Source organism: Ischnura elegans, chromosome 3, assembly GCF_921293095.1.
Source record: "Ischnura elegans chromosome 3, ioIscEleg1.1, whole genome shotgun sequence".
In the NCBI taxonomy this organism is placed as follows: Eukaryota; Metazoa; Arthropoda; class Insecta; order Odonata; family Coenagrionidae; genus Ischnura; species Ischnura elegans.
The window spans coordinates 133,280,553-133,301,490 of record NC_060248.1 but is presented as its reverse complement, the minus strand read 5'-3'; the positions used below and the strand labels follow the sequence as shown (position 1 = coordinate 133,301,490).

Genomic DNA, 20,938 nt, shown 5'->3' with positions numbered 1-20,938 from the left:
TTTACTACGAAGCTATTATTTTCGAACTCTCATCAGTTCGGTTTTGCTAGGACCACACTAGCAGACATGTACACAACCCCATGTCCTAAGAGGTGAAGAAACCCACTGAAACGGTACTTGAACCCGTGACCGAGGATTAGCAGGCGAGGGCTTCATCCCTCTGCCGCCGGGATCGACAATCAATACGGGTGTAAAAAGTGACAAGCTGAAAGAATTTCCATCTTCCGTAAATGGGTATTTTTTCGGACTAGCGGAGTATCATCTCCTAGCTTACTCGCACAGGACGAAGACACGAGCACAAGAGCGGCTCACGGGGGGTGGGAGATTAGGGAGGAGGGAGGAGGGGGGTGGGAGTAGAAGGGGGAATATGACGTCGGGGGATGATGGGAGGGCTTTGTGGTCGGGGGGGCGCGTCTGTCGTCCCGAGCAAACTGCGAGGAGGGATGATGATGATGGCCTCGTCTATATAAGCGCGTGGACGCGGAGGATGTTTCCACGCGATAGCGAAAGCACTATTAGCCCTGAGGTTCCCTCTCCGTTCTGCGCTGCCGTCACGTACTCAAGTAGCACACGCCTCTCCCCCGAAAACAAGTGTCCGAAACATTCTTAACGGGTCTCGCCACACTCACGCGGCAGTGTCCCAGTGCGCACGGATGGCTATCAACGGGTCGGCGACGGACGCCCTCCGCGTGTGGCCCTGGGCCCTGAACCTGCTCTCCATGTTCGGCGGAGGGCCCCAGAGCTACACTCCCAACTGCGACTACACACAACACGTGGCCCTCGGCGCAACGTACTACATCTACTCGCCCGGATACGACCAGGGACAGACGTACCCGCCCAACGTGGCGTGTCGATGGTGAGTACCATTGAAATGCATTCAATATTTTGACTTTAACTCTTTCGTGGCAGTTGTGTGGCTTTTTAAAGTGAGGAATTTGAATCCTCTTTCGGGGATGAAACACTCCCTCTCCACCGGTCACGTTGTCTTTTTTCACGACAAATTTCTCGCTCAATACTTGGTTTATCATGTGACAATTTTCTTGGCATGATAAACAATAGATCTTTGACAACATTTTAGTAATCATCAAATGTCAACCAGGGTGAATTAAATCTAAACTTGAAGCTTGTACGTGGTGAAAGGGCTCCATATTATCAAAAACAGACACTTTGTTACTTCTACAAAAAAATTTCTTTAATAAGATAAAATAGAAAAATTTTCGTGTAAGTCGCATAGTGTTTGTAATTGATTATAAGGGTCAATTACGTTCACCCTGAATATTTAATAAGTTTTAAACGAATGATTTGTTGTGAGAAAGGAGTGGTAAATTGGAAGCCATGCGTCCCCTTGAACAAAAATAAAACCGGGAAAACTTGAGCGCGTGCATTTGTGGAAGCACGTGAAGAAGACATTGCGGAGAGGATTTCAGAATGAGAACTGCGTTTTCGGAAAAGGCGTTCATGAGCAGGAAGGAGCTGATGTGATGGTTGTTATGCAGGAGTGTGAAGGAAGTATTAATGAATAGTCTGTTCTGGAAGTTAGCGTTTTACGGTGAGGAAAAATGGAGAATTAGGGAGGAGGACGAGAGAGGATTGGAGGCTTCGAGATGTGGGTACGGAAGAGAATGAAGAAGGTGAAGTGGAGGGAGAGGAAAAGGCACGACGAAGTGCCGGACGTGGTGGGCGAGAAGAGAAATATGTCCGTATTGAGGCTATTCCGCGGACATTCCCTTGAATATGATGACCATAGAGGCAGTTTGCGGAGTATGATCCAGATGCGTACGTCAAGGCGAGGCGTATTTCGAGTGGACAGGGAGAGAGCCGTTGGTTTGACCGCTCTCGGATCCGTTCCAGAAGTGGTGCCAATAAGCGGCCTCTATATCGGTGCAATCGGCGAAATTCTCAGAATCGGGGAATTTGGGCAGCCGTAGGGAGTTGACATATGCGAACCGAAGGAAGGAGGACGCGTAGGTAGACAAGGTGTTTTTGAGCTGTGCCGCGCTTGTGATTTCAAGAGAATGTATGGAATGGCATTTGGAGGAGGCGACCGATGGCTGCAGTCATTTTCACAAATGGAAAAGGGTTTGGAAGAAAGGGTGGAGAGAAACCCGGCGTCGGTATTAGCCTGCTATTTACGGAAGACGTCAAAGGACCAAGGCTTAACGTCCTATCCGAAGGACGGAGTGCTGCGCTTGAAAACACATCATTCAAGCAGGGATCTGGTAATCACTTAAAATTCTCTGCCACCGCCGGGATTTGATCCCGAGCCCACGGGGTGGGAGGCCACACCACCAACCCAATCCTCGTTTTTGGAAAGAGATCAGATCATACCGTTGGTTGGAGAGAGGTTGATTTCAATCTGGGAAGGGGAACAAGCCGGCATGATTCGTATAATGCGCAATGGAAACATATCTCATCCGGTGAAATATCTTTTATTCATATCTCTAGCGTTATCGGTCCTAACCGCCTCCTGATCTTTAGTCACACCCAGGATACGATGGATTTTTCCGATTTTTCGTGCTGGTGATTACATTTTTTTAAACACTGATTTTTGTCTTCAGTCAATATCAATGTAAAACATACCCTAATTTTCCTATTCCTGGAGACGAGGCTTTGAATTAATGATAAATTAACTACAATTTGAAAGCTTAACCTTCGATCACAAACGCAAACAGACACGCCGCTTCATACACTTCACAAGCGAGATCAAACTGGGTCTCACGTCATCTACATGAATGGGCTATCGCACAAGGCGACTCAAAAAGCGTAGGGGTAAGGCGACTCAAAAAGCGTAACTCAAGGGGTTGTTGGCACACCAGCCGAAACCGGACCACTGACGTGCGTGCCATGATTTTCAGCTATTTCTCGTATTTTGGCGTTGCGCATCTGTTTGTTGCCTAGGGATAGCTTCCGATGACTACAATTTGATGGTGAGGCCAATACTCTGCCCTAAAAACTTTTCATATAATGGGAGATCCATAGGGTTTTAAACCTTGTTTTTAAGAGCTTATTTTTGCGTGATCAAGGATTTGAACACTCAATGAGAGCGTATTTGGTTTATAATAATTAGTTGGGAAACGGTCAAATTTCTCTAGAAATTCATCAGAAGCGATGGAAATTGAGTTTTTTAATTAAGAGACATAAAAATACTCCAAGTCCTCTAAAATCGCTTTCACGATTGTTGATCAGATTGTACTTTGATTGAAAGATATTTTCATAAATTACTCTGGTTCATAATAAGTTACGCTAAGTTAAGTTGCTGTGTTGCGGTGCTAAACCATCACCCTCTTTCCCAAAATCACTCACTCCCCCTCCACCGCGCCGCCCTCTAACCCCCTCCCCTCCCTCCAAAACTTCCCCCCACCTCCCTCCCTCACCCGTCACCTGTGTCACTAAGAGGGTAACCTTATCTTGTTTGCTAGCGGTGTGGCGTCACTCGAGTTGATGATCATCATAAAGGAAGCTGTTTTTAATGGGACATATCCATAAGGTGTGAGAGGCCCTAAAAATCATCGGGGGAAAACGCGCACGGACCGCGAAGGAAGACTTTTCGTCGCAATTCGGGAAAACCGTGATGAGGTCACAATCGAGCAATATGATAGCATTCCAGAAGGGTCAAGCGTCAGAGACACCAACGGCGGTTTAAGCAATTAACGTTGGAGGTGTTTGGTTGAGAGGAAAAACGAGATTTCATAGAGGACGAACTCGAGAGAAGATAGGATAGAGAAATTCATGTTGAGAAAGATCATTCCCCAGAAATAATTATTCTCAGAATCAAAATTACAGAAAGGGTACGAAATTCACCTGCTTCATAACCAGGGGAAAATTCAGCCATTTTCTTGAACTCGACATAAAAGCACTACTTAATAACAATAATAGATATGTAAATACACCTATAGCTGCGAAAAACAATCATTTCAGGAATGTAAGGTTAAATATTACGCATAGAAAAACTTTCCATATGAATCCAACAAATCATATAGCTGTAGTTTAATTCTTAGTTGACTTAAGGATTCAGTTCATTTTGAAAAAGTACAAAAAAGATAAGGCTTATGAATTTTCCCAACCATTTATCCTTTTTGGGGCATTTCTAATTATGCTGAATAAGAGAATGAATGAAGCTGAATAAGATAAGTGGGTTGACAGACTCTTTAGCATAAATCCTTGCTCATGATCTTCATTGCGTCATATTCTCTTCTGATTTACGGTGGCACGAGCTGATTTTTTACCACAGGCAACATTTCTCTATTTCTTAACAGAGAAAAATATTGATAAACAGAAATCGGAAGAAATAAGGGGAAAATTATGAATAGGGGATGAGGGAAACCTATCGCAGAAGTGACTCAAAAGGGCTTCCTTTCGATAGGTGGATTTAACAGAATAAAGGAATGCATATTTGGACGGATTGACATAATTTGGAAACGTGACAATGTGCGTAGTCAATTTATTGATCTAAAAGAAATAGCAGGCGAGAGGAAGGAAAATAGTAAGAGCATATGAGTCAAAAATATTTATGCAAAGCATTTAAGTTTATATAGTAGAAGTGACATTTTTTCACTCCTACTGACGATATTAACATAACAATTACACTTTAAACATGAAATAATTGGTGATATGATATATTTATTCGAGTTTCTTGTTCGTAACTCAACCATCGACTGTTAAATTATTTGATTTTTCTATTCTCCGATGAGAATTTCAGTCACGACCTTTGTTCATAATTGTGGCAAGTGGAGGTTGCTCTGGTATCGGAAGAATGAGAGACATTTTTCAAATCACCTGTCACCCATTTAACACATTTTAATTGAATGGAATCCTCGACATTTAAAATGATCACTGACCAATCCCAATATATTGGTGACTGGGGTGCAGGCCAACAATATTTGCGTGCAGTGGAAGGGATAGAGGATCGAAGATTTACTTTCTCAGAGCCGTCGGAGATGTTGTACACGAGGTTCGCTGGAAACAGATCAAATGTTTCTCGAAAAGTACCCAAAGTCAAAAAATGTAACATCCAACTAACATTCCCGCCTCCCCCGCCCCAATATTTTCGAGAAGACTTAAATTAGAAGGAGATGGACTCCTTCATGTTGTTTAAGATGAGAAATCAGGCGTTCAAATCTCCGCTTTGGCCGCATCGCGACTGTACTATTCCATCTCGATACGCTCTTTTTTTCTTAAAAATAATTAACTCTTGAAAGTCCTATCGATAAAAACTAGCTTAATTGGATTGGCTTTTCCCGAAAAATACATTCCATATAGTCAATAAGAAGTACTGAATGCTTTCGTGTAAAAGCTTCCGCGTTAAGTGGTAGATATGATCATGATTTCCGGGGTTTCACCGTGTTGTTTGATGTCTGATGTCGAAAGCTTCATCGGCAATTCGCCGGTTTGACACTTGCATGCTTATTGCTTATACTGCACATACGGCGTGATGATATTGGCGGAGTTGCCGGTGAAACTGTTGGTGTCGTCAGGCATCAAACAAGGCTGTGGGAACGAAACCCTTAGGACGGGCTCGCGGGATAAACTCCTGGAGCAGGGACTATAAGCGATCAGCTTTTCTCCTCTGCCACCAGAAGGGGAAGGACGGGAAGGAACAAGGAAAGGAGGCGCCGCCGCGATGAGAGCCCGACGACGCCTCCAGGGGAAGGACGGGGAAGGAAGGGAGGGGACGAGGAATCCTGCACCGTCACAAGGCGGGCAGGTCCTACCATCAGCGAAACCAAGCTTACGCAATTAATATGCTACCAATTTTAGTAGATTTTCCTATGAGGAAGAAAAATCTATCGATCAAATCGGTAGATGCATCAAACAAGGCTGTGGAATCCCGGAAACCGTAAGCACAAGGTAATTTTTCCTGAAGTTGGCCATGCCATGCTTAAATCCAAATGAACAACTTACCGAGCCACCCGAGTGAAATCGGTTATTTATTTGTGGTTGGAAGGAGGATATGCGGCAAATAGCTGACGCATTCGAATCAAGCAAATGTCAAAGGTCGACAGTGCCGATGCTGACGTGTTAATGACTGATAAAGTCGCCAGAGGTCATGGTTTTAATGCCGAGATCCGTGTCAAATGATAACAATCCAATTGTTTTGAATCACGTTAATTTGGGGCTCCTTCAATAACTAATTCTAGAAGTTTAAGCTCCTTCCATTATTCTATCATAAAGCATTTTCGCTCATCGGTAATTGAAGATATCAGCATATACTTCGGTTAATAAGGACGCAATGAGCACTTCACGGGTGCAAAAAGATGCTCAGTCATAAACTCAGTTCGCATCTTCGATAAAAATTACAGAAGTGAAGAAAGTGATTGTGCAATTCACTTCAACTTAAATGATCATTAATGAGCTATCAATTTTGATTTAAGTTTTGAGATAAACTGTGGTGTACCGGGCTCAATGATTTAACACACGTGATTGACAGTTCAGCGAGTCCGACTGGCTCGGCGGCAGGTAGGGTAGCAACTGGCTTCGAGCTCACAACTCAGCTGAGAAGCCGGGGTAGTCGGCGTGCCGGTCAAGCCAATCGAGTCTCATTTATTTCCAAGCACCAATTTCAAATACAACAATTCCTCCCTTTCAAAAATGGTTGCATCATAGAACAAAACTTAATAACAAAAAAAAATAAATTTGTTTCAATAAACAAAATTTTAACAACTCCTTGGAAACACATATTTGGAAATATAAAGCAATAACAATAGCAGTGTAACAATGCATAAACTATAAAAACTAATATAAACACCAACTAAACTCTCAAATATAACCAAATAAACAAGATCATTGCGATTGAAATCTATCAACCGACTTCCTAATGCGCTGAGGGTATCTTTTATCAACAGCTGATCCCTCGTTTGGAGATGGAACACTTGCATTTGACTGAGCGTCAGAGTGAGAAGGAACCGGGGATTGCAGCGATGGGGATGGGTGAGGCAAACGTGGCGTACTGGGAATGCTAGAGGTGGGTGAGGAGTGAGGGGAAAGGTTGTTTTTGTTTGGGGACCTCTCCGCTACTGCGTCGTTATTGACATTGAAATCACCCGTTTTAATATCATCAGAATTGGCATACACTGAGCTGGAATTCATCCCAATGAGCTGTTCAATATGTCTGTTACAAACAAAACCAGACTTGAACATTACAGAATACATTACACCACTTAATTGTTTTAATACGATCCCTGCAACCCATTTGTCTTTATAGCGATAATCCCTAATTAGAACAGGTTGATTTTCAAACAAAATCCTTGTTTTCTTAACACCAAAATACTCTTTTTGTTTTTCTTGCTTAAGTTCCACTCTCTTGACCACATTAGGCCTCAATAGATCTAGTCTGGATCTTAAAGGTCTGCCAAACATTAGTTTAGCAGGGGTTTCATTCGTAGTACTATGAATAGAGTTTCTGTAACTAAACAATATATTACTCAGGGCGATATTTACATCTGCATTTTCTACAAAAGCGTAACTTAACTTATGCTTAGCATACTTAACAGAACTCTCCGCCTGGCCATTAGATCGAGGGTGGTATGGCGGCGAAAATGAGTGCTTCACACCATTTGATACCATAAAATTTCTAAATTCTAATGAAGTGAAAGGTGGGCCATTATTGGAATGTAAGGAAACAGGTAGTCCAAATGTTGAAAATAGCTCTCTGAGCTTTTCTATGGTTACCTTAGCCGACGTAGAGCTAACTTCAAATACCTCAAGCCGCTTAGTATGAGCATCAATCACCACTAAATACATCTTTCCTCTAAAAGGGCCCAAGTAATCCACATGTAACCTCTCCCAAGGAGAAGCGGGATAATGCCACACATGAAGTTCACTCTTGGGAGGGCTAGAACGTTCTCTAAGGCAAGGCGAGCAATTGTTAGCTAGGTCTTCTATTCGTCTATCAATATTAGGGAACCAAACATAATTTCTAGCCACAGATTTCATCTTTAAAATACCTAGATGACCCGAATGCAATTCGTTCAGAACATAGTCACGCAATTTACTTGGAACAACAATTTTGTACCCCCACATAATAATACCATGCTCTACAGTCAGTTCATCTTTCCTTAAGAAATATGGCTGTAACTCACTATTTTCCTCTGAGATAAAGTTAGGCCACCCATTCATTACATAATTATACACCTTCTTTAAGATAGGGTCACTCTGTGTTTCTTTTCTTACATGTTCAAAATTTAGTGGTACGGAACTCTCAGCTATACAATGCAAATAAGTTCCTACCAATTTTGTTTCTTCATTAACAGAGTGTAAGTCAGGTAATGGCATACGTGAAAGAGCGTCAGCATTATCATGTTTTTCAGATTTAACGTACTGAACATCAAAATTATACCCTGATAAAAACAAAGCATATCTCTGCAGTCTACTCGCGGCGAAAACAGGTAATCCCCTTTTTGGGCCGAAAATGCTTACTAAGGGTCTGTGATCGGTACATAAAGTAAACTTCCGTCCGTACAAATATTGGTTGAACTTCTTGACGCCAAAAACAACAGCTAATGCCTCCTTATCTATCTGCGAGTACCCACATTCGGCAGGAGATAAGGTTCGCGAATGAAATGCAACTGGCCTTTCGACACCCTCCTGAGTGACTATGCTTAAAACAGCACCAAGTCCGGTGGAGCTGGCGTCAACTGCCAATTTCACGGGCAGTGTTGGATCATAGTGTGCCAACACAGGTGCTTGCGTCAAGATTTTCTTACACTTCGTTGAATGCATAAAGACAGTCTTTGCCAAATTTGAACGGAACATCTTTACGTAGAAGTTTATACATAGGATTTAAAATGGTTGACATGTTTTTAATAAACTTAGAATAATAATTCACAAGACCAATAAATGCTCGAACTTCATTGACTGATTTTGGTGTGGGTGCATTCACAATCGCAGCTACTTTATCTTGGGATGTGTGCAATCCGTCTTTATCAATTTTAAACCCTAAATATTCAACCTTACTTGCAAAAAATTTACATTTTTCCTTTTTTACTGTTAGACCACATTCACTAAGACGTTTACACACAGCCTCCAATCGCTCATAATGAGTTTTAGTATCCGGTGCACTAACCAAAATGTCATCTAAAAACACAACAGTACCTTCCAACCCTGCTAAGGTTTGTTCAATGGCCTTTTGAAATACTCCTGGAGCACTCGAAATACCATAGGGCACTCTGCAACAAGAGAAGAGACCCTTGTGTGTGCTAATAGTACAAAGCTTTTGTGACTCAGAATCTAAGGTCAATTGCATAAATGCATTGCTTAAATCAATTTTGCTAAAATGCCTACCTTTATGCATGCTTACAAATAAATCCTCAATGCGAGGTATGGGGTATTTATCAACCTCCAAATACTGGTTTAATGTGACCTTAAAATCCCCACAGATTCTGATGTCACCATTAGCTTTTAATACGGGCACAATTGGCGTACCCCAATTACAGCTACGTACAGGCATTAACACTTTTTCGTCCACTAGACGTTGCAATTCGCTCTCAACCTTTGACTTCAAGGAAAAGGGAATGGGTCTTGGCTTGAAATATTTCGGCTTAGCACTTTCTTTAAGAATTAATTCTACTGGTTCGCCTTTGTACTGGCCTAATTTATTGGTAAAAACTTCAGGGAACTTTTTTACTAAATTGTTAACCATTAAATCAAAGTTATCAGATATTTTACTTGAATCGCTAATTTCGTACAGATCGGATTTATTTTTGAAGGAAATATCTATGCCCAATATTTTAAGCCAATCACGTCCTATTAACGGATGTGATCCCCCTTGGATTACATACATATCAAGAAGTTTATTTATATTCTGATAGCTGACCTTGACTTTAATTTTACCAATTGGAACAATCGGTTGATTGGTATAGGAACATAGCTTTAACTCGCTAGGGTAAAGCGTACATGAACTTAGATTATTCTTGTAAAATCTATCACTAATGACAGTCACACTTGCTTCTGTGTCTACTTCGAACGTAGTCATTTCACCCTGAACGACAATATCTACCCTTATTGGGTCAACTTTGACTTTCTCGGTATGTTCCTCATACATGACAAACATATGCTGAATATCTTCGATGTGAAAATCGTCAGCTTGATTTCCCACACAAAAAGCACTCTGCGTATCGGAACATTTTTCCAAACCCACGAAATTGTGTTTTGGCTTTAACATAGACTTATTAAAAGACTTACATTTTGGTGGCCTGGAAGAGCCGTAACTATTATTACGCACAGTTGTCGCACTTGTCATCGCACTCGTCGATCGACAAACCTTGGCAATGTGGTTTTTCTTCCCACACTTATGGCAAGTAACACCATACAATTTACACTGATTCTTTACATGCCCAATTTGCCCACAACAGAAACACTTCACACCACCATCCCTGGACACTGAGTTTGACCTGGTCGATGTGGGGTTGTTGATCCTTTGCGTTGCTCTCCATGATGCGATGTGCTGTACTCGGCCGCCGTTGTCGACTCCTTGGACAGCCAAGGCTGCTGCGTTCTTCTCTGCTGCCTCCACTGAGCTGGCAATCTTGACTGCCTGCTCGAAACTCAAGCTGGCCTCTGCAAGTAGTCGCTGTTTCGTTGACTCATTCCTGATGCCACTTACTAGGCGATCCCTTAAATATTCATTTCAGGAAGACCCGAACTGGCAATATATTGACAGCTTTTTGAGGTTTGCGATGTAATCAGCTACCGTCTCCCCCTCATTTTGATTTCTCTTGCTGAATTTGTAGCGCTCAGCTATAAATGATGGTGCCGGGTAAAGATGGTCCTCTACCAGCTTTACTAACTCGCTATACGTCTTTGACGATGGTTTGTTCGGCGTGCACAAATCACGAATCAAATTAAATGTTTTAACTCCCACAACGGTTAAGAGAGTACTCACTTTCTTAGTCGCATTTATCTCGTTACATTCCAGGAACAATTCAAATCGTTCGACATACGACGACCACGTGTCTATCGTACTATCAAACTCGCCAACCGAGCCTATTACTCCAGCCATTTCAGAATTACTGGATCACACAGAATTACTTCCTTTATCCTAGCCGTTATCGATCTGTTACATAACGCTAGTTTCCACATAGTTTATCCTCGTCGCCATTTGTGGTGTACCGGGCTCAATGACTCAAGACAACGTGATTGACAGTTCAGCGAGTCCGACTGGCTCGGCGGCAGGTAGGGTAGCAACTGGCTTCGAGCTCACAACTCAGCTGAGAAGCCGGGGTAGTCGGCGTGCCGGTCAAGCCAATCGAGTCTCATTTATTTCCAAGCACCAATTTCAAATAAACAGTTACATTTTTTCCTGGGGATATATTTATTTCATATTTAACTATTCTTTCCCACGATTAAAATAAGTCTTCATCAAACCAGTTTATTAAGCAAACTGGCTTGTGCTAATTCTCTCATATTTTTTTTAATTCTGCGCCATCCTATCAACATATTGCGCTCTAACTAGTTGTAAATTGAACGTAAGTGATTATTTGAATTAAATAGAATACAGTTTTTCTAGGTGCAAAATTTTACAAACAACCTTCTTATCACAGTAATTTCTCTATTTCGTATCCTCTCGTTTTAAACTGACACTCCTAATGATTGCTATCTAGATATTGTATTTTCTTTGTAGGTATGAATTATGTGACTGGATTACGGCCATAAACCTAAGTGAATAGCGTCCTAAAAGCCAGCTGTGTTTGTGAAGGAGAGGGGCGATATGTGGCATTTAATGATGGTTACTATGAGTAGCTCGTAGAGATGGAGCATCTTCTTCATGACAGTGCATTCAAACGGGTATAGAGACCATCATTTCATTATTTTACGACGAAGATGAAAAGCCTTGGTGGTCGTAAACATGTTTTTTCATGACCTATCTTACAATCGATAGAAAATTGACCGTGAAATTAATTTTTTGAAAGAGTAAATTCTCCTTAGATATTTTATCAATGAAGATTTAAATCTAATATCCTTAGATATAGATATTTTATGCATTCAGATTGCGGAAATTAGCAAAATTCTTTCTCAAAAACTAATGAATTAGTAATAAGTAACTAATGGTTATAATAAAGCGAAACAATTAAAGAGGGAAGGCTTTTTGAAATGACCTATTGCGTCTAAGAACCACTAAAAATCAATTCAGCCATGAATTCAAATCGTCGGTATACTTAATTGAGAACGCCTATCAACAGCTGCTACTCTTCCCTTTTAGACTGTTTAGAAATAAAATTATCATTTTTCGCCAAATATAAAGTGTAAAGATTCGTATAATATTATGAAATGTGGACAGTTGAAAATTATTTGGAAGGACTAAAGTTGACCAACGTAGTCCTTTCGACGAATGTTTAACATATTTTTCGCAAAATGAATATTCTGGATCAAATTTCATTTTCGAGGGCTCTGGAGTAGTAGGTCGAGTTTTGTGAGTGAAAATTCATGGATATATCTCTCTTTCTTGTGTTTTATGGAGAATGAGCAATCAATTTATTTATTCAAAAATGTTCTGCAAATTTAATGCTATATTCAGGTGAAGTTGATGGTTGCTGAGTTAACTTTGTGGAAGTTATAGATGATAAAATAAAATCACTTTCTACTTTCCACGCAATTTTAATGTTTTGCGACCGTTGTCGACGTGTTCCACGTCATTTTCAAGACTGCAGTCTAGCTTGAAAGTGACGTAGAACACGTCACACTCGGTCGCAAAGCATTAAAATTGTGCTCTATTCTATGACTATATTCAGGGCTTTGAGATTCAAATTACAAAGAAAAAAAAGGATAATTCATCCATCGTAACTTCAAACGTTATCATGTGGATATGATGCTGGATATTTTTTGAAGATAAAGACTGTCTCATTAACTCTATATGTCGTAGCTTAAAATTATAAGCCCTGAAAAAACCAAAGAATGTGCGGAAACGCTGAGGGCGAAATAAATTTAATTTTAATTTCCACCAAAGCTGTTAATTTATTATTTTGAAAGTTTATTATTTTATATGGTATTATATTATTTAAAATATCTCAGGTCATCAAATTGTTATATATAAGGATGGATGTTTTGCGTTTTACGGGAAAAAAACTAAGGATTCAACGCAAATCAATTTTATATACTTTTTTGTTCATACAAATTTTTTGTTCATATTCATTGTTTCACGTGGAAAAACTTAGTGTCAATGTTCATCATTTCTAAGAAGAACGAGATGCATTAAGTATTAATGGATAGGGTGAAGTACAACAGTTTTTATGTGTTTCAATTCGCGTTATTGAATCGCGTACTCAATCTCAATAATCTCAATGAATAATGGTATATCTTATAATTAATAATGATGAATAATATGCATTTGATGCGAACTGAAGCTCTGAGATCACCACCATTCACACGCTGTCCCTTGCGTTGCAGGCGTGCCACCTCTCCGCCTTCGACACGCCTTCGCCTGCACTGCACGGACTTCCGCCTGGGGGGCGGGGGCGTGGATTGCGGCGGGAGCGGGGGCGACGCCTTGTACGTGGTGCTGGGTGCGGAGGGCGAGGGCGAGCCCCACTGCGGAGAGGGCGCCTTCAGTGCCGAGTCGGAGGGAAGCGCCATGGCGGTCATCTTCCGCTCGGACAGCAGGGATCACCCGATGGACCGATTCCTCTGCTCCATCCGCGCGTTTCCCATGGCCCCCTGCGAGTGCGGAAGGCGAAACGAGGTGCGTATCCCTCCCCCAGCTACATCAGACAAAAAAAGCAATAGCCCGATAATGCGAAGTTCGTCCACGTTTACAAAGTGCTTTTATGTCCGGGGGAAAAAGGAACTGGCACATCTGTCCGTTCGGCAAAATATCTCTCTTAATTTATCTCCGGACCTGGAAATGTAGTGGGGTACTAATTTTATGTACTCAGTTTCTCTCAGAAAGATATCTATTCTCGATTGTTCAAACAATCTAAGCCTGGCACGCAGCTTCCGAGTCTCCATCGGCTCCCAGTAAAATTCTTTCAATATCCTTCTACTGCTTCCTGTAAACTTGTGGCAGTTTTTTTAAACATCGCGCAGCTTTCCTTTGTAATAAGTTCACGGATTAAGTATTTCTGCTCCGGATCCCATACGCTCACTGCATATTCAAGGTGCGATCGGACGAGTGCGAAATAGCACCTCTCTTTTACTTTCTCATCCGAAAATCTCCCCACAATACGCTTGACGAATCCTTGCTTCTTCAGGGCTCTGCCTCAAATATTTCTTATATGTGCTCCCTACGATAGGCTTTAAGTTATCAAAACTTCCATGATATTTCTCTTCATCAGTCGAGTTCATATGTTTACACCTTATACATACCATAGAATAAGTATATTCTTACTATATGTATTCCATTATATAATTCCCCTATGTATGTACAAAGGGATAATTGGACGAACACGCATGGGTTTGAAATAGGTAATCAGAGAAAAAAATGATGACCCATTACTCGTATTTTTACGCAATATATTATTCGCTTAGAACTTATTACATCATCATAAAAATTCATAGGGCATATTAAAAAAAACGTCGCGTCGCCGGAATTTATCTGCAGTTAAAACATAAGGTTTTTTTCCTTAAGGAAAAGCTGGAGGAAAACTTTATGTTCATTATAGAGGTAAACATAATAATTGCTGCCGGAATTTTCAGGCGATCGGATAAGGGTGAAACAAGTATTACGTGTTTGAAAAAGGCCCCTCAATCGGAAGTAATGCGTCGTCCTGGCGACTGCTGTTTTAATAATTCGTATTATCAAGGTATTTGATAAGAAACCGGCGATGAAAACAAAATTAATGCGTTGCAGAATTCGTTTCGTTCGTACTATCAAAAAACTTGTTCCTGAAATCGATCGATTGGGATTTAGTTTGGTGAAAATTACTGCTGAATTAAGATATACAAACTTAGTAAATTTTACAGATTTACAAAGTTTGTATATATGCGGGTGACTCCGTAAAAAGTTATCACCGTGGCTAGTCCCGGTATACTTTCATAAGTCCAGAGCGAACACCTCTAGTGTTCAAAGTTCGGGCTTTGCTCTCCGGCTGTGGCGCCATGCGCACGACCTGGACTGCTAGTCGCATCATATGCTCAGTAGTCCATACCACCTTGTCCGGTATAGTCCACAAATTTCTACAGGGGAGAATGACGCCTCGGTAGCTTAACTGGCTAAAGCACTCGGCCGGAAATCGAGGGATCCGGGTTCGTATCCCGGTCAAGGCGAATGATTTTTCCTCTGTGGATTTTTCGCACTATTTGTGCATTGCGGGTGACTCCGTAAAAAGTTATCACCGTGGCTAGTCCCGGTATACTTTCATTTGTATATCTTGTTAAATACCCAAAGTACCCAATATATATATGTGAAAACTTACAAAGGTTGCATACTGGTTCATATTAAAAAAAAACATTACTATATAAAGTGATAGGTAAGCCGTTTTAGTACGCCTATAACACTGTGCAGCGGGCATAACCTCCATAATGAAAATGATAGTACATTTCATTTTCATTAAAATTAAATTAAAATTAAATACGGAAATTAACCGCATGTATCAAGACATAAATTAAATAAATTTTCCATTGTTTGTTTTGCAAACATTTTTCACTTCCTATAATGTTACTTAAGTTGGTTATTTCATTAATGTCCTCCAATTTTATTATCTGTGCAGACATCTCTTGATTATATTCACTCTGAGGTTTGGAAACTCGCGATCAATCGCGAACGCAGTTAATTAACTACCTGCGCAGTTTGCATGAGCTGCATCCAAAATGCATGAACACCCTCTCTATCCTCTACTTGTTTTGACCAATCGACAGATGCGGATCGTGGGGGGGATAGAGACTGGTGTGAACGAGTTCCCGATGATGGCCGGCCTAGTTGACCCCGTGGACCGCCGCGTGTTTTGCGGCGCCACCATCGTCTCGAGCCGCTACGCCGTCACAGCGGCCCACTGCCTCTTTGAGAAGGACTTTCCCAAGGGCCTAGGGCTGCTGGTGGGCGACCACGACCTCACCTCCGGCTCGGACACGCCCTCTGCCAAACTGTATCGCATCTCGGAGACAGTCACGCACCCGGACTACGTCAAGCAGACCATGGCCAACGACATAGCCGTCGTCAAAGTCGGTGAGTGTGCTTGTAGTGTTCATAGCGAATGCACGGAAACGAAAGCTGTGAGAGGGGTTTGCAAGAATGAGTCCAGACTTCCATTCCCGTGCACCCAGGAGGAGGCAGGGCGAAAGAAATAAGAAGCAGATGCGAAGGATTCAGCGGACGCAATCAGGGATTGGGAAGGGAATGGATGGAAGAATTTCGACTGCACCATTAGACGACACGGGCCACCACTAGCAAAACCGAATTCAATACTGCTAAAGGAATTGTAGACCATCCCACGAGAAGAACGATCTTAGGATTTTTCTCACCATGTTGTTGAAACACAAAAGTAAACTGCACACACAATTGTAACGACACGGGCTGTGACATTTTCCAGGGAGGTCCCGTGGCGGTTAGGAGAATACATATTGATGTACGTGTAAAAGGTGGAAAGGGGAGTCGAAATTGTCGGATAATTTGGGAATGACTTACAGGAGAGGCGAATGCATAGCGCACAACCACTCCCCTAACATTCACGGCTCCTCTTCAGTTAATCTCCTCACACTCCACAACGAAACAACAACTTCTTCATAATGATTGCGTTTCTCTGCTTTAACCCAACCCAAACCCCCACTTTACCCTTAATCCCTCACTCTTTCATCAACTCCCCCGTCAGTAAGACGAGATAAAACAGTCATGGCCACTCAAAAGCTCTCTTAAAATGAAAAAGTGTTCGAGCTAATTTCAAAGTCTTTAACCTGTCCGAGTACGCGGTTAGAGTGAAAATATCCTCTTCACCTACCTCTTCACTCTAACCTCACCCTCGGGCAGGTTAAGACACCTTCTCCTCCCCGATAATGGTTGCCTTGCCAATCGAAAAACCGATTTCGGTCTACACTGAATTCCAATTTTAATTGGCTATACGAGATACACTTCTAAATTTCATTTCAGGCAGCGCCACCATATTTTGTTCAATAGTTCACTCCTTTGAATTACAACCAATCCGGGTTTCGGCACGGTGCGACGCGGTTCTTTCCTTGAATATAAACTGAAGATTGGTCCTTAGCTCTCCTTATTCCTCACGTTCCATCAAGTTCATTCCCATTCCATGACGTACCTCCTGCCTTCGACATCCTTATCTATTTAATCTATGAACTGGAGTCGTGGTCCTCCGTGTCTCTTTGCGTTGACATCTCCCCAAGACGATTGACAATACGATGTCGCTGTCAATTGCTGGTCTCACTTTACAACCTTTACTCCTCACTTGATAACCGATTCCCATAGGCTTCTTGCATAGTTAATTTTATTTGATAATCCTATACTTCCATCTGTTCACATTTTTGTAGTTTATTTGCCTGATATGGTTAGTAGTGTTAATGCAGATCAGGTAGGAAAATGACGCGGTAATTTTCATGTAAAACGACCAAGCACAGCACATATTATCAATGAAAAATATGGAAAATAAGAAAAATTGTGATTTTGAATCTCCAATATTTATTTCGATTTCAGTAGCATCACATTCACGTGGACATTTCACACCATAAATAATGAGAAAACTATGAAATGTGCCTAAAAATGTAATGGCTCTTAATCCTTGAAATTTACACGACAATTTAAACGACATTTAGTCATTTTGATCATTATTATATTTAATTAAACAACAAATAAATGCGAAAGGATCGCTGTTGTGATAATCGGATTTGTTTCAATTCTTCTGAGACAAGACGCGATACAACTCCCGCTTTCTTGATGGCTTGGGCATCTTCTCCTTCTTCATTATTGTAATTGGTAGTTCCACGTTGTCGCTGACTTGTTCGCCGTGAGGATCCGCCAAAATGATCGGCTTCCATATCTTCATCAAATTTTCCGTCGCAAACTGCATCTCCCCAATCTGAGCGAACCTCGTCTCTTCTGGAATCCGAAGAGGCAAAGGGTCCGGAGTAGGCTCCAAGGCAGTCTCCAACAGCGCGTCTTCTTTCGCAGCAGCTTCCCCCAAGGACTTGGACTCGCTATCGTTGGTTTTCCAGAGGCTGTAGCCAGTTGCTGCGAGCATCACCACTGCGCCGGATGCCACGGCAACAGCGTTTGCCGGCGACATCCATTTCATTGGCTTTCGAATGGGCCTCAGAGCGGTAATCACCTCCACGTTTCTCTTTTTCATCTCAGTCGAACTCTGTCACAAGAAACGCAGAGCAAAACGGTGAACGAAAGAAGCCCACCCATGTCACGAAACTATTTATGTAAGGTTTATTATAAATGGAAGTTACTAATTCTCGGTGAATATTCCCATTAACATGTTAAGTTTTACATTTTCCCCAATGAATACTAATGAAATGTATATTCACTTAATGCCACTAAAGTCAATATTCCACTTAATGATCCGTTTAAAATTCAATGTACTTTAGTCTATAAATTACATAGACCTTATGCAATGTGTTAATAACATTTATATTTTCACCAACAGTTATTCAAATATACGATGTAAGTAGGGCTCTACCGGCATGGCATTATCCTAAAAGCACTAAATAAAGGGAATATTCATCGTAAAATGATGGAACGGCCATCGCTTACCTTGTCTGTCTCGTTGAACTAAAATATAATCCAGCATAAAAGGGCAACGTTCGGTTAAAGACTGCGTATTACAGGTAGTGTGAGGTATGCAAGCAGTGGAATTTCGGATCCTAGAGTAAATTTTGAAATAAATCCCGCTACATGCTTCTTCTTCAATTGAAATAAATGGGTTAATGCAAGAGTGTATCCTAGTGACGGACTCAGGTATTGTTGGGACACTTCAATTGGCTAAAAACGTAATGTAGCGTTCTGTTTCAGCTTTAATTCGATATAGAACTGAAAATAATTTTTAAAATGATGATTACACAGTTCTTGTGATTTAATATTTTCGATTTTCATTCAAAGGAATGATGTTTTTTCACCTGAGCGGAGACTTAAATTTATCCAGGTCTGAATTGTAATTCAGGTGACATTATTCATGGGATTGTACGAAAATATATCTCTCAGCACATGTTGATTCAGTGTCTTCATATAAATGTCTCAGTATATATTTATTGCCGATTTTGTGGTTGCGAAGTTATTTATTTTCATTGAGAAATGAATAATTTCCGCCTCAAAATGAAAACAAATACCTCAAAAGCTCACCGCTGATTGGTAGCCAATAATTAAAGGGTTTCTTCCCTTTTTGACTCACTTTTTTTATAATTATTTCCGTAAATCAATGAGTAAATTAGATCAATGAATCATAAATACCTATTGAAATTCTAGCTTTTTTTTCAAAAATAATATACATATTTTCTTACGTAATTCGTAATACATTAAGTTACTATTAGTCTATGGCTATAAGTGGCACATGCTCTCGTACGCGATAGTACTTTGTGGACAGCCATCCTGAATAATCGCATAAAATATATTGAATGATTTATTCAAGGAATGGGATGCGAATAATTTGGATTGTAATAAGCCTATATTGATTAGTTGTGTCATCACAAGGATATTTTATACGATTAAGTGAGGATGAAGCAATTGCTAGAGTAAAGCTGAGACTTGTAATGGATCCCAGAGTAAGAGATGGATTCATTAGTACATTCTTGGGAGAATAATGGGTCGCCAGTTTCAAGGATAACGCAGTACATACGCTAAATATATTTTTGTTGCTATTTACCTATACTGCCACCGACATCCGGTGCATAAGAAGAGCGATTGGAAGAAGAACAGGATGTATCCTAGAGGGGACTAACTACGCTGAGAAAGGGGAAATGGAGCGCTGCAATAAACCTAACTTATGATTGAAACATTATGAACGAGAGAATAAAAACCTTTGCAAGTTTATTCGGTACCGTCACCTGCGGAAAATGATGGCCTACGCAAATCCAGCAAAATATGATATCATAGAATAAATAAAATAAAATTACTTTGTTTTATTCCACACTATTTTAAATAGCACCACCCGGGTTTCAGCATCTAATGCTATCATCAGGTTGATGATAGCATTAGATGCTGAAACAATTTGTTTTCGGCAGACTGTTTATAATAGATGTGGCTTTTTTATATCAAAATTTCAAGTTTAAAGAACGAAAACTACGGGAATGCCAAGCGCTCAAAGTTGGGCAACTTGATTTTACGCGCAAATAACGGGTACTTTTTTGAGAAAAAATGAAGTACTGGAAAAACTATTGAGAGGAAGATTTTTTAAAGTACATGATACAACGTAGAAATAAATTGTCTTTCGTATGATTTTTGTTGCATTGAAATTGATTGCTTCGTTTAAACGCTAGAGCTCCTCAAACTCAGGTATCTTGCTTTTTTTTACAGACAGTAGATGCTGAAACCCGGGTCGTGCTATTCAAAATAAAGTGTGGAATAAAACAAAGTTATTTTATTTTATTTTATTCGATGATGAAGAAATTCCACAAAGTAACGCCTGAGACCGTGTCTTATATTGATATGATACGTTTGAAAAATATGTTTCAGGCACGAGGGATTCGGAGGGCATCGCTTTCAACGACGACGTGGGTCCGGCGTGCCTTCCATTTCGATTCCTCACGGACACCTTCACGGGAGACAGAGTGACGGCACTCGGTGAGTGGCCCTGCCCACCTCATGCATCCTACCCCCGGAATGGTTATTCATCATCTTTTACACCCCACAGCTATCTCTATGTTATCCCAGAAAATCACTAATGCAGTAATCAGTGGAAAATTTCCATATTTTTTGCATCTTATACTTCTAAAGTCGTAAAATCTTCTCTTTCCATGTAAAATAACGCATCCTGACTGATTCGCACGTTCATCATCGAAAAGTTTACAAGATAATGATGTTCAAGATATATATCCCGAGTGTCATGCTTAGGCGCACAAAATATCT

The 20,938-nt window shown here is 40.9% G+C and overlaps 1 protein-coding gene across 1 annotated transcript in view; it reads left to right on the top strand.

Moving 5' to 3' along the window:
* The first annotated feature begins 465 nt into the window (after window positions 1–465).
* Window positions 466–20,938, top strand: part of LOC124156603 (venom serine protease-like) — a 30,097-nt gene continuing 9,624 nt past the window's right edge. The window contains exons 1-4 of the mRNA XM_046531242.1: window positions 466–856; window positions 13,381–13,672; window positions 15,787–16,093; window positions 20,546–20,653. Coding sequence (XP_046387198.1) covers window positions 654–856; window positions 13,381–13,672; window positions 15,787–16,093; window positions 20,546–20,653 — 910 coding nt within the window. The 5' untranslated portion in view covers window positions 466–653. The remainder of the gene's footprint in view (window positions 857–13,380; window positions 13,673–15,786; window positions 16,094–20,545; window positions 20,654–20,938) is intronic.